At 37.3% G+C, this 17,655-nt stretch overlaps 1 protein-coding gene across 1 annotated transcript; it reads right to left on the bottom strand.

Annotated features, from left to right (window-relative positions):
- Positions 1 to 18: 18 nt before the first annotated feature.
- Positions 19 to 3,072, bottom strand: LOC126656784 (protein MAINTENANCE OF MERISTEMS-like). Its single transcript, XM_050351402.1, has 6 exons — positions 3,034 to 3,072; positions 2,220 to 2,505; positions 1,720 to 2,133; positions 917 to 1,461; positions 421 to 831; positions 19 to 340 (listed from the first exon to the last, which is right to left on the bottom strand). Exons 1-6 carry the CDS (start codon positions 3,070 to 3,072, stop codon positions 167 to 169), a joined length of 1,869 nt encoding a protein of 622 aa, XP_050207359.1. The 3' UTR covers positions 19 to 166.
- Between the last annotated feature and the right edge of the window lie 14,583 nt (positions 3,073 to 17,655).

Here is a 17,655-nt window from a genome sequence, read left to right as displayed (position 1 = left end):
TTTGAACTCCACAGTACGTAATATTTAAAAATGTTCATGAAATTGCATAAAAACAAACACGTACATAATATAAAAAAATTCTCTAGAAACTAACATCTAAAGAAAACAAGTCCATAATCAGAAAAAAGTACTAATAATATAAACATACAACATATACTAACAACACTCAGTCAGCAATGCGCCAAGCGGCCATGATTCTCTCCAAATCCGTGCTGGCCTCCTCCGACTCAGTCTCCAACTCCGGAATGCCGTCAAAGTCGCAGTGCTGTCTATGTTGGCCGGTAATCGTGCTGACTTTTTGGATGAAATTCTCGTACCTCGTGGTCACCAGTGTCATCCACTGTAATACCACAAATAGACAAGTAAATTCAATATGTTAAATATATGTAATATTCACTAAATTATAAAATGAAAACTTACATAATCGTTGTTGCTGCGGGGAGGATGTCGTCGTGGAACATCTCTGCCAGGAAGGACACGGGGGTGCGAATGGCGCTCGAACCAGTCCAGGTAAGCTGGATGGCATCCTCCAGCAATAACGTGGGCTTCCTCAAATCCCATTAACGGCAGCTTGTACATGACCGGAAAAGCGTTCCACATGTCAACCGCAATCGTCACACTCATGTCCACAGAGTACTTGATTGACTTCCAGGACCTAACAGCCCCTATTGGCCGACAAATTGGCACAGGTACAGTCTGCACATAACCCAGCTGTCGCAGCACCCTAGACGGCATGTACGGCTCGACAATGTCCCGGTACGCTATCCAGCCATAATATGCAGTGTGCTCTACGGTGGCAGCAGGCTCGCCGCCAAAAGGGAGCCATGTGATCTGTTAAAAAATTACAAAACAAAAATTAAAATATAGCGATCGTAATAAAATAAAATTTAACTAATAGATTAACAAATTTACATACCTCCTCAGCAGTCAGCGTGTCCAAACGAGCTCGCAAGGACCGAAGTCGGGTGGCTGAGCAATCAGACGCAATAGCACTCCAGCTAGAACATCGAGGAAGATGAGACTCGATCAACAACCGCTCTCGCTGGGGCCGAAAGCATGGAAAGTACTCATAAATCCATGTCTGCAGCAGTGTCAGACAGCCAGTCAAACCGGAGCAGTCTCCTCTCGATGAGATTCCAAGCTGCCGATAGAGATAAGCTAGTGTAGCTGATCCCCAGGAAACTGTACTCGTATCTGTGACTCCTTCCCGCACCTCCCATATGGTTGCAGGTCTAATCCGATGGCCACTCTTGTCAGTGAATAGAGTGCAACCTAACGTCAACCAGATCCAGGCTATTGCCTCCACCTCTGCAGTACGGTCACGCCTACATAAGCTGATGATCGACTCAATCAGCACACCTCCCTGGGCAAAATGCTTGCTCGTCTTACTCACAAGATCCTCTGGTGAAATACCTAAAATCTGTACGCAGTAAGCCATCAGCTGAGCCTTGTTCGGCTGACCTGAAATCATAATTTCGCAATTTAAATTAATATCACGCAATAAGTACAGTAAATTTCTAGAAAAAATTGGGCAGCACTTCCCCTAAAAATGAGCATCACCCATTTTTCAGGGAAGTCCTGCAAAGAAATTACAATTGGCAAACCAAAACACAATCCACATTAAACAACTAATTTGTCTAAATATTTTATTAAATAACCTAAAACAATTAACTTATTCTAAATAACATTAAATGTAAAAAATATAACAGAATATCGCACCTGAAACCATAGCCCCAGCAACTGGAATCCGAAGAATATGCCACACGTCATGTAATGTGATGGTCATCTCCCCGAATGGCATGTGAAAAGAGTTTGTATCTGGCTGCCATCGCTCCACAAATGCAGAAAGGAGCGGGATATCCAGATGATCAAACATGATAAACGGGAGATGTGATATCTCAGTCCCGTCTATCAGCACCTTAACCTCCTCTGAGGCCGTCTCATACCACTGCCTCAGCTTCTTCAGAGCTCCATGTCTAGTCTGACACTTCAGCACGCCTCTGTCCGCCCCATCCCATAGCCGAGAAGCGACATGCCCGAGAAAACTAGGAATAACAGTGTCATCCTCGGGTCCACCAGGTACTGGACCAGTAACGGTCCACACGTCAACCTCTTCAGGTCGTCTGTTCGACCCTGAAAGTAACAGTAAACATAATTAAATTACATTTAATTTTTTAACAATATTATTAAATTAATTATAATCATTTAATTATATTTACCTGATGACGAGTCGCCAACGAACCGACCACCTGCACCCTTTTTCCGTTTAGAAATGTAAATTTTTTCACTTGGCTCGTCCTCTGGCTCGTCCTCTGGCTCGTCCTCTGAGCTCACAAAATCATCAGACTCTCTAAGATCCTCAACAGAAATGCGGACCTCATCGGGAGAAGTATGCGCTTGTTTCTTCCGTCGAGCCGAGGCAGAAACTTTACGCGTCGTAACGTGACGGGCTCCCGATCCCCCTAATTCTGGGGCCAAAAACGTCTTCCCCATACGTTTTCTGCCCTGCAATTATAATAATTTAAATTATAGAAATAATATATATTAAATTAAATAAATTTGTAAAATTATTTAATATATTTTTAAATTTAATTTTTTTTTTTTAAAAAAAAAAATTATATTAAATTACGGAACGGGCGTCCGGCGTCCCCTCCGGAAGAGGGGACGCCGGACGCCCGGCGTCTCCTCCGGATGGGGGGACGCCGGACGCCCGGCGTCTCCTCCGGATGGGGGGACGCCGTTTCCGGCGTCCCCCCTTCCGGAGGGGACGAATGGCGTCCCCTCCGGAAGGGGGGACGCCGTTTTCGGCGTCCCCCCTTCCGGAGGGGACGCCGCACGTTCCCTCCGGAAGAGGGAACGTGGGAAATCCACGTTCCCTCTTCCGGAGGGAACGTCGGATTTCACGTCCCCTCCGGAAGAGGGGACGCCGGTTTCCGGCGTCCCCTCCTCCGGAGGGGACGTGAAATTCCGTTTTCTATTTTTTAAATTATTTTTTAAAAAAAAAAACCGAAATTAATAAAAAAAAATACTTACCGGAGGTTGTCGATTTCTATCTCGTTCCAAATCCGACATTTTCGTAAAATATGAATTTGTGAAAAGTTGAATGAGTTGAGAGGATTTAGTTTTTTTTTTATGAATTGGTTATCTATTGAAAATGTGAAAAGGGTAAAATTGTCCTTTGCCCGTGCGGTGCTAAGCAAAAGGGGGCGGCGAATAGCAATCCAGTAAAACAATAGTATGATAATCTAAGATCACGTAGCCAACTAATTGTTAGGACATCTTTTATCTAGCATGACATATAAAATTTCAGTGCCTTATACCACATCACGAGATTATAAATTTGAAATTTATCTACAAAAATATGTTAGTAAAAGTACGAAAATATGTTAGTAAAAGTGGGACGAGCGGTCTGTGAATACAATGTGCTCGATTTTGCTCAATCCTATGGCAAATAAAACACGAAGGAATTCGTCATCTAATAGTACTAGAAATATCTTTTGTGCCGACAAATTAATCTTTTTTTCCAAGTTAAAATTCCTTTATGATTAAAGTATTGGCATTTTATTTTCGATTGGAGGCCAAATCTAAGATTATTTGTTTTTTATTTGCTTTTTTGCTGGTTCTGTTAAAGGCAAGTTGTTGCCTCTTGATTTTTCAGCTTATTTGTATCAGTTTTACTGAATGTTGTTTTATGTGATTTATAGCAATCTGCTGCCTTTTTTGGTGATTTATCAAAAATAAAAAATCAAAGTATAAATGATGAAAATCATATAACAAAAATAACTATACCATCTTCTAAATTTTGAACTACTAAATACTAAGCAACAATCTAACATACAAGTACAGATTAATCGAAAATAAAAAAATCTAGATATAAATCTCACAAACTTAACACAACGATGAGCAAAAAGTTACGTTGGATGGGTACTTCAATATATTCTTTTTTCGATTGACATACAATCCGCTCGATCTGTTGAAGTCTAGTATTTTCCAATTTTCATCTTAAATAAGATTATAAAAACTTAGATATATAATCTTCCAATTTTTAAATCTATAAAAATTGAATTTAAAGTCCGAACAAACGCTAACGATTCTTGAAAAATCTAAAACATAAGATCAAAACAGATACAAAAGACATAACAATTTATTCAAACAAGATAAAACTCCAAATCAAATTTTTTTTAAGGAAGACTTATTAAAACATGGAGTAGATCTAGAATACATAGTAATATAGACGGAGAGAAGATGATTTTTCGGCTTTAGCTGAAATTATCATCTTTTTCCACCCTTAAAAAAATAAAGAAAAATAAAGTTTTTTTAAAGAATGGACAACAAATTTTTTAGAGAGAGAAATAGTTCTTAATATTTGATTGACTAGCCAATCTAACTCACTTATAGATGCATAAGATGTCTTATATCGAATCAAAAAAATGTGAACTAATGAACACATCAGTTATTGTAATTTACTATTTTATTAAATTTATCAATTATCGCTATTAATCCATTCATGAATGTCAAATTATAGAAGTAATAACATATATAATCTCTAAATTGCAATATATGGGCAAAACTAGAAATAATGTAAATACTAAAAAGTTGGCAAACATGCATCAAGTAACAAAAACTGGCATATGATTTTATTTAACTGGCCATGTTAAACAAGGGATATGTAATCCTAAACAAGCATCTAATCTTGGGGTTTCATATGTAATCCTAAACAAGCATCTAATCTTGGGGTTTCTAGCAAATAACAAGTAGTATTGGTTTTGTTTCAATTACATGCACAAAACCTAAAAATAGGTCTCTAAAGTTTTTCCTCACTTTGATATATATTGATAAAGTAGGTCAATTGTTGTCAAAAAAACAGGACTATTAGTTTGATATGCATGTAATACCCCAAAATAATTAATTAGCTAATTGGAAAACGTGTCCAGTCTGGATTCGCCAGGGTGGCGTTATCATGAAGTTTTTCGATAAAACTAAGATAAATAAGTTTTAGTAGGTCGGTTTGGGGGAAATTTATTATGAAGAAATTACGGTTATATTTCAATTCTAAAGTTAGAATTGGAATTAAAAGGAAAAATGTCAAGTAAAGCCCATAATAGAGTACAGGGACCAAAGTGGTAATTTAGCCACTTTGTGTCGGAAATGGAAATATTGGATTTTGACGGGAAAGTGTTAATATCGAGCTTCGTATTATTTATCGGATATAAATAATACGTAACAGTAATAATTTAAGAGTTTATCGATTTAGTTATGGACTAAATCGTACGAAAGAAAAGTTTAAAGGATAAATGATAGTAAACAAAAAGAACAAGGATCAAAGTGGCACTTTAGCCGGATTATATATAATGAAAGATATGAATCAGAAGGAAAGAAGAGTCCAGAGAGAGCGAGAGAGATAACGAGCGATACCGTCGTTTCGCCGTTCGACGTCCGAATCGAGTGATTTTCGCGGCGATTTCTTCAGAATCGAATCCTCTATCGATCCTAAGCTTCGTTTCAAGGTAAATCTTCAATAAATTTGGTTAAAAATCGAATATATATGGCTGTTTTAGTGAGATTGTGTTTTAGGATTGAATTTGACGTTTTTGAAGTTATTATAGCGTTTTAATGAAAACCGAGATGCGGGTTTTGTATAGTTGAATGTATAGCACGTCGGGATGGCTGAAAAGCCCCGGAAAACAACTTTCCGGGGGCTGTTAAGGGTGTGCGTTCGCACACATTGAGTGTGCGTTCGCACACTCCTTAAAAACTAGGGTGTGCGTTCGCACACCTACTGTGTGCGTTCGCACACTACCCAAAACTTGCCAGATTCAAAATCCCAACGGTCAGTTTATAGATTTGCCTCTTAGGAACGCCTCTGTCAAATTTCATCTTGATCCAACAGTTCAATTGGGAGAGATCGTCGTTTTACTAAACAGTGTCAGTGTGCAGGCAGCACCTGCGCATTGTCCTGAAAACTACTTGATACTTCATCGGAATGAAACTAAACCCTAAAGTTTGAAAGTATCATACGTATAGAAATACCATTAAGAGATATAATAAGTATCTCGACTATGTATTAGAACACGATCAAAGTTAAAAGACGTATTTAGAATAAGATCGTGATTGCCTAAGGTTACAACTTAGGATTTCGGTACTAAGTTTACGTTTATGAATTAAACGTACAGGTAATTTGGATAAGTAATGGACGTATCGACGAGCTACCAGGCCGACGAGCTGGAATAGCTACAAGATCGGACAATGCATAGAACCTGCGTGATAGATTGGTAGCATTGCGGTAGATTGGATAGCAGTCACTGTGAGTACATTTTAATTACTCGTTAATATTCATAGAGTCACGTATTTTCATATACGGACGACTATATGAATACTTATATGTTTAATATATGTTTGAAAAAGTACATGTATGTATGTTTTGAAAATGATTACTTTCCGTACTGCGTTATTTTAAGAATAACATAAATAGATGAAAAGAACATATATGTTTAAAATACTGGGAAAGGGGTTAAGCAATATACAAGTATCGAACCAAATATGTACGAGAAAAGTATAGTACATTCCCATATGTACTATTATTCATATGTTTACAAAGAAATATAGTACGTTCCCATACGTACTTTTAATTATAACGAATACCATATGTGCGTGTGTTATAGATGTATGATTGTAGATTGCAATGTGCATGTCATGGTCCATAAAGGATCAATACAACATAAAGGAAAATATATAATTAAATAATAAACGTAAAACGAGAATTTGTACGATGGTACAACCAAATATAAGAACTGAGATACAAGGTTGATTTCGGTAGAGGTATCCCGAGACCTGTATCTACCGATTCTTGATAATAGTCCTCGGGACTCATATAAAGATAAAATTAAGTATATATATACTGAGAATCAATATGAAACAAGAGTAATAATTAACATATGAGATAAGACACATCGGTTGGCGTGGCTATCGATGTCAGATGATTAAAGACACATCGGTTGGCTTGGCTATCGATGTCAGATATGTAAAACACATCGGTTGGCTTTGCTATCGATGTCAGATATGCGTAACACATCGGTTGGCTTTGCTATCGATGTCAGACAGATGAAACACATCGGTTGGCTTTGCTATCGATGTCAGAAAAATGAAGTTAGAAAAGTTTAATAAGAAAAATAAAGACAATCAAAACTATAACAGTAAACAAAACATATCAAGCATGTACGCAGTATAAACGTACATGAGATACAAGAACGAGGCAAGGATATCAAGTACGTCTATAACATAAACGTTTAGTTTATGACACGTACATGGCCTCTGATAGTATGAACGAACATACGAAGTATGGTTGAGAGTAAGATCGTGTGAAGTATAATTCAAAAAGAATATTTTCTACATAAAGAGGTTTTTAAACATTTTCACCCTTTATGCAATATTACTTGTAATTAAGTGTATTCACTCAGTTTTATACTGACCCCGTTGTTATTCCAATTTTTACAGGTTGAGTTAGGTATGATGTGGAGAACGAAGCTTCCGAAGTTTTAATTCTCGGAAGTAGTACGAGTCATGAGACTAGGTTCTCATTCTAGCAAGTCCGCAGTAGTTTAGAATAGCCAGACTCTATTTGTGAAGCGCTTTAACTCTGATATGTATTTCAAATAGGGGTCGTGTATATTTGGATACTATTATGATATACGAGATATAATTTGATTTGCGAAAAATTAATATGTATTTTCAGGCTTGCTACGGGTTTTGGAGCTACCACTCCCATTCCCTAGCGCCGGTCGCGGCTCAATAATTTGGGTCGTGACAATGTTGGTATCAGAGCAATGGTTTAGTATTCCTAGGCCATTGTTCTTTTGTGATTGGAGTTTAGGGAAGAGTCAGTCAGTACCTAGGCACTACTGCGGATTATAGGGATTTCCAGTCATGTCTTTTGAACGTAATCATCGATTTCATCGGTTTTTCAAACGTTTTGTAAAAACGTCCTTCCTTATATGTGCTAATATGAGTCAAGTTAGATGTGTGCGCGAGCACAATATATGTTTGTGTTTTACTCGAATAAGCAGTATGCTTTCGAGTATCTATAGTCTGTGAAGAGTTATATACTCTCGAGACTCATATTATAAGAATATCATCAATAATGATGATGAGATTGAAATGATCAGCTGTTATATGATTGATAAGATGAGTTGTGTATTGTTTTGCAAGACGCGAACACTCAGGAGAGTGATATGCTCACAGGTACGTAAACCTGTAATTAGTAATGTGATATATCAAACGCATGCGTATTTGTGATTGATTCCTGTAAATAGGATTGTGCCTTATGATTGAATGCTGTTGGTTTTTGTTGAGTCTATGATAGGCTAAATGATTACAAGATTTAAGATACGCAATTTAGTCAAAGAAAATCTAAGGGACACCGATTTTCTTTGGATTTGATCAACATAGAATGTTTATAGACATGCGTAGCATAAGAATGGAACACGTATGTATGACTATATGTTCTTAATGTTCCACTACGTCTACAAAGAGCGGAATACTCTCAAAACTATCAAGTTTGTGACGTGGCCAAGTTAGGCCAAAAGGAACTTGTTTGTGATGATTTATTTATGTTATGTTTTAAGGGACACATCAAGGGTTCTATACGAATAGAATGGCTGAGCAAAGAGCTATACAAGCGCGTGCAGTCGCACAACTCGTAAACGAGGCCCGCGGGGAGGCCAGAGGTAATACGGGCGAATATGACCCGGCCCAATCGGCAGGTAGGGGCCGTGGACGGGGCAGAGATCAAGAGGAACCTGGAGTAGGCCTAGTCGGGAACGTGCAGGCACCAGGAGTGCCGCAACCACTTAATGTCGATGTCAATCGACTGGCCGCAGAAGTAACCGATATGCAGAATTGTATGTTAATGACGGGGCAGTTGATACAACGACAGTATCAACGCGAAGAGAGAAATACGGATAGAGATTTGTTATTGGCTTATACGAAGTTAAACTCAAAGAAGTTTGACGGATCAAGTGATGCACTCGATTTCCTAGAAGAAGTTGAGCAGAATGCTTGTAGACTCCAAGCAGATGAGAGACAAACAATAATGTTGACTGAGATGTCAATGAAAGGTTCGGCCATGGATTGGTTTCGACAAGTAATCAGACCGATAATGGGTCAAATAACATGGGCAGAGTTTGTGACTCGATTTAAGGGATTCTTCCTACCATTTGCTGTGGTTGAAGGTAATAGAGATAAGCTACTATCATTATCTCGGGGTGATGGATCAGTTCACGATTATGTCGCCGAGTTTAATCGACTGGGCAGATTTGCTCCAGATTTAATGATGGATAGGGTCCAAGTAAATACAAGATTCGTGAATGGATTAGGATCTCAATTTATAGGATTATTGAGTCATACTGATAAAGAATTTGTTCAGCTTGTGGATAGTGCGAAACAAATGGAACGAGCACTTATCCATTTTGACAAAATCCCTGATCCTTCACGCTCAAATCAGACAAGAAGTGAACGTTTGAATTACGGACATCAAACGTCTAGTCAAGTGAGAGAAGAAACTGAACGACGACATGGCCGGACTCATAAGAAGGGCAGACAAGGAAAAGTAGCCAAAAGGGCTAGAACCATTAGTCTGAAGTCTGAACAAGGAAGTTCAAGCTTTACAAACCCCATATGTCCACAATGTGGCAGAAGACACTTAGGTGTCTGTCAGGCTGCAAGGGATGTATGCTTTAAGTGTGGACAACAAGGTCATTACGAGAACGAATGCCCACTTTCCATGTAACAGAATACCACGAATCATGTGAAATGCCCAACAATTTTGTCTCTCCAATGATGTTTGGTTAGAAATTTCAAGATAGACCACATAGTAGCTGTGGAAGTTATGGAATCCAAACACAAGAAGCTCAATAATGATTGGACCTCTTGAGCTAATCTAGTACAAAGGAGAACGTTTAGGACGTGAGTTTAGCACGACGCCTGAAACAGACGAATAGGGTTACATCTTTTCGTATGTAATAGGTATGTTTAGTTTGTGAATGACAGAGCGTTAATCGCTATAAATAAAAAGTTGTACAGAGTCTTATGTCAATAGAAACTTACGTAAATTTTGTTTTGTGAAAAGAAATGTATTTGATGAAATAAAATGTTTTGAAAAGACATAATTGTGCCCGGACACGAATCATAAAAACATCGCATTGACATAAATAGAATTGCATCACTACATCCATATTGCATTCACTAATAGGACATGCATCATATACATTGTGTATGTCTGAAAATGAAAAAGAGGAGTGTCATTGCAACTCTTGTGATGAGAGAAGTCATCACACCGGCGCACAATTATGACATGAATTGAAAATGAAAAGTATCGTGATTTTAAACGAATGAGTTTTCAAACGTAAGTACGCTCAGACAATGACTCTGTACCTAGAGGCATAGAACAAAACTGATCATCTTGTTAGGCCTACATAAGAATATACATGTATAGAATAACGAATAGTGTATCGTGAAGCGAGAGGTATCAAGATTTGAATTGCAAATCCATAAAGCAGTCTTGTATGTAGAATACAAGTACAATGGCGTTACTTTACACGTTTGTAAAGTGATAGCGACCACGTATAATAAGCTAAGAGCTAGTGTACCTCTAGAATGAGAAAATCGAACATAGAAATTACATACGTCAGAGGATACGAACCCTACGAACAAACAAACCTTGTTCAAAAAGGTCGAATAAAGAGAATTGATTCATAATGATTATGAATCAAGCAGTAGTAAGAGGGTTAAGGATTGTTAGCATAGGAAGTTACTCGATAAGTATATCGAGATACTGTCACCGAGGAATAGTAATAGATAAGAGACCGTGTGAACCTAACTGCAAAGTCAACAGTTAGTGAATGATTAATCAGAGTATCGCAGCGGAAGTGTGGAAAGAAAAGAATGATAGGTTATGAACAAGGATTTGTTAAGGAATATAAATAAGATATTATCGTAAACGGTCGACGAAAGAGAATTGATTCATAATAAATATGAATCAAGTACTAAGTAGTAAAAGAAGGAATTTATATATAATAAGTGGAATAACGAGACAAGAGAAGATGGTGGGTAATGAGACTACGCGGATAGTGAAACACGTATAATTTGAGTGTCCATATCACTCAATAAGGAATGATGATAGGAGTAAATGATGTTGGAAAATAAGATCAAGTCGTGACAACGACCAAATAAAGAAGAGTAATGGATTGTCTAGACGAGGGAGCCTGGTGACGAAGATTATCGTCCCTAATGATAAAATATATATGTGAGTACAACTGAACTCACTATCGAGAAAGATCAAAAAGGTAAACTATTATAGCAGTTTGTAAGAATATGATTGAACAAGGTATTTAAGGAAGGTATATGAAAATTCGAGAACGAATTTTTATAAGGGGGGAAGAATGTAATACCCCAAAATAATTAATTAGCTAATTGGAAAACGTGTCCAGTCTGGATTCGCCAGGGTGGCGTTATCATGAAGTTTTTCGATAAAACTAAGATAAATAAGTTTTAGTAGGTCGGTTTGGGGGAAATTTATTATGAAGAAATTACGGTTATATTTCAATTCTAAAGTTAGAATTGGAATTAAAAGGAAAAATGTCAAGTAAAGCCCATAATAGAGTACAGGGACCAAAGTGGTAATTTAGCCACTTTGTGTCGGAAATGGAAATATTGGATTTTGACGGGAAAGTGTTAATATCGAGCTTCGTATTATTTATCGGATATAAATAATACGTAACAGTAATAATTTAAGAGTTTATCGATTTAGTTATGGACTAAATCGTACGAAAGAAAAGTTTAAAGGATAAATGATAGTAAACAAAAAGAACAAGGATCAAAGTGGCACTTTAGCCGGATTATATATAATGAAAGATATGAATCAGAAGGAAAGAAGAGTCCAGAGAGAGCGAGAGAGATAACGAGCGATACCGTCGTTTCGCCGTTCGACGTCCGAATCGAGTGATTTTCGCGGCGATTTCTTCAGAATCGAATCCTCTATCGATCCTAAGCTTCGTTTCAAGGTAAATCTTCAATAAATTTGGTTAAAAATCGAATATATATGGCTGTTTTAGTGAGATTGTGTTTTAGGATTGAATTTGACGTTTTTGAAGTTATTATAGCGTTTTAATGAAAACCGAGATGCGGGTTTTGTATAGTTGAATGTATAGCACGTCGGGATGGCTGAAAAGCCCCGGAAAACAACTTTCCGGGGGCTGTTAAGGGTGTGCGTTCGCACACATTGAGTGTGCGTTCGCACACTCCTTAAAAACTAGGGTGTGCGTTCGCACACCTACTGTGTGCGTTCGCACACTACCCAAAACTTGCCAGATTCAAAATCCCAACGGTCAGTTTATAGATTTGCCTCTTAGGAACGCCTCTGTCAAATTTCATCTTGATCCAACAGTTCAATTGGGAGAGATCGTCGTTTTACTAAACAGTGTCAGTGTGCAGGCAGCACCTGCGCATTGTCCTGAAAACTACTTGATACTTCATCGGAATGAAACTAAACCCTAAAGTTTGAAAGTATCATACGTATAGAAATACGATTAAGAGATATAATAAGTATCTCGACTATGTATTAGAACACGATCAAAGTTAAAAGACGTATTTAGAATAAGATCGTGATTGCCCAAGGTTACAACTTAGGATTTCGGTACTAAGTTTACGTTTATGAATTAAACGTACAGGTAATTTGGATAAGTAATGGACGTAACGACGAGCTACCAGGCCGACGAGCTGGAATAGCTACAAGATCGGACAATGCATAGAACCTGCGTGATAGATTGGTAGCATTGCGGTAGATTGGATAGCAGTCACTGTGAGTACATTTTAATTACTCGTTAATATTCATAGAGTCACGTATTTTCATATACGGACGACTATATGAATACTTATATGTTTAATATATGTTTGAAAAAGTACAAGTATGTATGTTTTGAAAATGATTACTTTCCGTACTGCGTTATTTTAAGAATAACATAAATAGATGAAAAGAACATATATGTTTAAAATACTGGGAAAGGGGTTAAGCAATATACAAGTATCGAACCAAATATGTACGAGAAAAGTATAGTACATTCCCATATGTACTATTATTCATATGTTTACAAAGAAATATAGTACGTTCCCATACGTACTTTTAATTATAACGAATACCATATGTGCGTGTGTTATAGATGTATGATTGTAGATTGCAATGTGCATGTCATGGTCCATAAAGGATCAATACAACATAAAGGAAAATATATAATTAAATAATAAACGTAAAACGAGAATTTGTACGATGGTACAACCAAATATAAGAACTGAGATACAAGGTTGATTTCGGTAGAGGTATCCCGAGACCTGTATCTACCGATTCTTGATAATAGTCCTCGGGACTCATATAAAGATAAAATTAAGTATATATATACTGAGAATCAATATGAAACAAGAGTAATAATTAACATATGAGATAAGACACATCGGTTGGCGTGGCTATCGATGTCAGATGATTAAAGACACATCGGTTGGCTTGGCTATCGATGTCAGATATGTAAAACACATCGGTTGGCTTTGCTATCGATGTCAGATATGCGTAACACATCGGTTGGCTTTGCTATCGATGTCAGACAGATGAAACACATCGGTTGGCTTTGCTATCGATGTCAGAAAAATGAAGTTAGAAAAGTTTAATAAGAAAAATAAAGACAATCAAAACTATAACAGTAAACAAAACATATCAAGCATGTACGCAGTATAAACGTACATGAGATACAAGAACGAGGCAAGGATATCAAGTACGTCTATAACATAAACGTTTAGTTTATGACACGTACATGGCCTCTGATAGTATGAACGAACATACGAAGTATGGTTGAGAGTAAGATCGTGTGAAGTATAATTCAAAAAGAATATTTTCTACATAAAGAGGTTTTTAAACATTTTCACCCTTTATGCAATATTACTTGTAATTAAGTGTATTCACTCAGTTTTATACTGACCCCGTTGTTATTCCAATTTTTACAGGTTGAGTTAGGTATGATGTGGAGAACGAAGCTTCCGAAGTTTTAATTCTCGGAAGTAGTACGAGTCATGAGACTAGGTTCTCATTCTAGCAAGTCCGCAGTAGTTTAGAATAGTCAGACTCTATTTGTGAAGCGCTTTAACTCTGATATGTATTTCAAATAGGGGTCGTGTATATTTGGATACTATTATGATATACGAGATATAATTTGATTTGCGAAAAATTAATATGTATTTTCAGGCTTGCTACGGGTTTTGGAGCTACCACTCCCATTCCCTAGCGCCGGTCGCGGCTCAATAATTTGGGTCGTGACAATGCAATAAGCGAATTTTCCATCTATTAAGTCATCCATTATCTGAGGTAGCCCAAAATAGAATTTCTCTAGCTTCAACAATACCGGTTGAACGGTTTGGTATTGGTTTACATGGCCTTCTTTTATGAAAAATATTCTCTACACCTTTTTATTTCTTTGAGAAATTCTTCTCAACTGCTCTAAAGGTCGTTGAATTGTCCTAAGCTTCCTGACTAAATCTTTCTCTTCTTTTGAAAAAATACCCCTCGGCTAATCCAAGGGTCATTCCACTAGTTTGGAGTTTGATGGCTGGCCGATTATATTTGACACATTCCATTTACTAATAGAGGAACAATCTCTAACCGTCTTCAACTTATCCTTGATCATTAGGATGGATTTTAGTGGCTGGCCGATTATGTTTGACAATATGTTTGGCAATGGGCTATCATTTTATTCTTGTCGAGGTATTAATTATATACTAGAGTTGTTGGGTATAGTTCAATCTATGAAGGGTTGCTCTTTGCGCCAATGTGATCTCTATGACTATTAAGCCCATTGAAGATTGATGATGATGTTGACCAGGTGGTTCGGGCTTTCCTAGTATTCTTATTGGGGACTATCCAGTTTTGTTTTACTAGTTCTTGAAGATTTGGATCGTGTTCAACTTCTTTAGCCTCTTTGTACACAACAAGGATAGAGTCGTCCGTGGACATGTATGACTTTGGGGAGCGTATCATGTCATTCATATGGGTTCTTTTTGGCTTTTTATATATTCCATTTACAATGTCGGTTAATGATCGATTCACTTTCTGTGAGTGTTTTTCTTCAGATGTGGGAAATTTCAATGGCCATCTTGACAGGTGTTAGTGCTATCTTTATCTTTGTTTTTCCTCTACTGAGCTGCTGAGACTATTCCTGCTTTTCTAACCACATTCAATTAGCATCTTTTCGAGATTGTCGGAATGATCTTGCATAGACTTATGTAAACAACAAAATACAAGAAGATCTTGTTAGTTTTATAAATTGTATTGAAATTCCTTCTACCTTATTTGTTTTACAGATTAAGCTCGTGTGGAACAGGCCTCCATGGCTCGATTGGCCTACTTGGTTTAGAGTGTCCCGCGAGAAATTAGAGATGGAGTTCTTTATGCAAGGGCCAAACTATCGTGCCTGATTCTTAGAGGAGCAAGTATTTAGCTAGGGGCATGGCCCTTCCAGCCGTCAACATTTGTTAGAGCATCCTTTTTCTATGCTGAAAGGCCGGGATGTGTGAGATCCTGTTTTTCGTGAAACATTGACAGGTTATCCAATTGCATAGTTTGTGGTTACACCCTATGATGCACCTTGGACTTTGTCGAACAATATCTTATAAGGAGAGTGCTTTAGGGGCGTGAAGCCGGCCCTTCCTCCTGCTCCTGGTACAACTTTGTGTTAGGTATCTTTCTTATCTTTCCTTGCTTTTGATTAAATAGCATGTCTATATTTCCTGACTGGACTCATTGTATCAGGTGCTTGGAGATCATCCTAGATGAGGCTCCTGTTGTGCCCGTCAGCGCATGTCAGTTCCATCATCTTCTAGAGGGATCCTATTATGAAGGAGAGGAGAAGGCTTCCCTCCTAAATTCATTAATAAATCATTAGACTTCATGTGTGATGTTGTCTCGCTCCATTATAGTGGTCGTGGTCGTGTCTATAAAATTGTTTCAGAGTCTTTTCAGCCTCGGGATTAAATTCACGTAGGTAATTCTCTTCATTTTTATCTTTTCCTTTGGCAATTCTTGCCCCCTGTCTGAGTTATTCTTCTAAAATGAAGGTGGTAGGGGACCTGGTCGCTCATTTGGCTGACTCCGACGCATTCCTGTAGGATCAGTTATGTGACATCACCACCCAAATAAAGGTAAATTTGTGATATGTTTATACAATATTCTAACATGTACGCGTGAATGAAATTGTGGTTTTAACTGCCCGTTGACGCTTTGTAGTTTTGCATTGATGACTTAGAGGAGGTGGTTACGCAGGTCCTCTTTAAGTCGACTTTTAATAGGACGTGAACTAGTAGTGCTTTACAACTTGCACAGAGAGATGGTGGAGATCCCAGACTGAATGAAGATGGCATACTATTTGAAGATGACGATAGCAAGGAGGAGACTGATGACTTTTTGTCTATATTAGCAAATTCGATACCCCCAGCCTTGGTCTTTTGCTTTTATGAATTGTGTATTACTCTCACATTGTCTAGCACTTTGTTTGTAAACTTGTATCCAATATTCTAAACTACCATGACATGGTGCGGCTTTTACAAAAAAATCACAAATTTTTCATTTTTCTACAACGTTCATCCTTCCTAATCAAACTAGTGCCTTTTTTAAACATGGTTCTATTATAAGATGGCATCGAGCATGTTGGCACCAAGTGAGATGGCGATAACGCCATCTCGATTCCAATTTTTTTTTTGGGAAAAAGTTTGTTTATGCTCCTAAAGTTTATCCAAGGCATTTATCTCTATGTTTAATTTTGGTTAAAATACACCCCTGGCGTTTTAAAAGTAGCCTAATTATGCCTTTACTTTTGACGGGATTAAACATTTTAAATTTTTCGTCATCTCTTTCCTACGTGGCTAATGACATGGTTGGACACCTAAGCACATGTTTGTTTATGCCCTTAATGTTTTTCCCAAGGCCCAGATTTGCCCTTAGTTTAAATATTAATTTAAATTAACTTTTTAATAAAAAATAATGAACCTTTTTTAGATTTTTACACTCCGTAACTTCTGAAAATTATTGGTACGAAATATCATAAATAATTTTAATTTCATCTTTAATTGACTTAACTAATCATAATTATGAGAGTGTGGTGGACGGACTGTGAGAGTGCGGTGGTGGCGGGAATTAGGATTTCAATTATAGATTAAATTAGAGTAATTACGATTAATTAAGTTAATTACTAAATTAAAATTACTTATAATATTTCATACTGATTTTTGTTCCGATGTATTCGGCGGAGTTACAGAGTGTAAAGTTTTTTTAAAAAATTCTTCAATTTTTATTTAAAAAATAATTTGAATTAATATTTAAACTAAGAGCAAATCTAGACATTAGGATAAACATTAAGGGTATAAACAAATCTGTACTTAAGTGTCCAGTCACGTCATCAGCCACGTAGGAAAGAGATAACGAAAAATTTGAAATATTTAACCACGTCAAAAGTAAGGGCATAAACAGGCCAATTTTAAAACGTTAGGGGTGTATTTCAGCCAAAATTAAATGTAGAGGCGAATCCGAGCCTTGTGATAAATATTAGGGGCATAAACAAACTTTTTCCC

The sequence above is a fragment of the Mercurialis annua genome, linkage group LG7 (genome assembly GCF_937616625.2).
Source record: "Mercurialis annua linkage group LG7, ddMerAnnu1.2, whole genome shotgun sequence".
Lineage (NCBI taxonomy): Eukaryota > Viridiplantae > Streptophyta > Magnoliopsida > Malpighiales > Euphorbiaceae > Mercurialis > Mercurialis annua.
Note: the sequence above shows the minus strand (reverse complement) of the source record. Positions and strands in the feature narration are given on the sequence as shown.

Excerpts from the sequence above, each read along its gene's own strand:
- LOC126656784 (XM_050351402.1), bottom strand. The coding sequence starts at position 3,072 with ATGTCGGATTTGGAACGAGATAGAAATCGACAACCTCCG. Across the intron at positions 832-916 it reads ACACGCTGACTGCTGAGGAG|ATCACATGGCTCCCTTTTGG; the intron begins GTATGTAAATTT and ends ATTTTTTAACAG. Across the intron at positions 341-420 it reads CCCGCAGCAACAACGATTAT|TGGATGACACTGGTGACCAC; the intron begins GTAAGTTTTCAT and ends GTGGTATTACAG.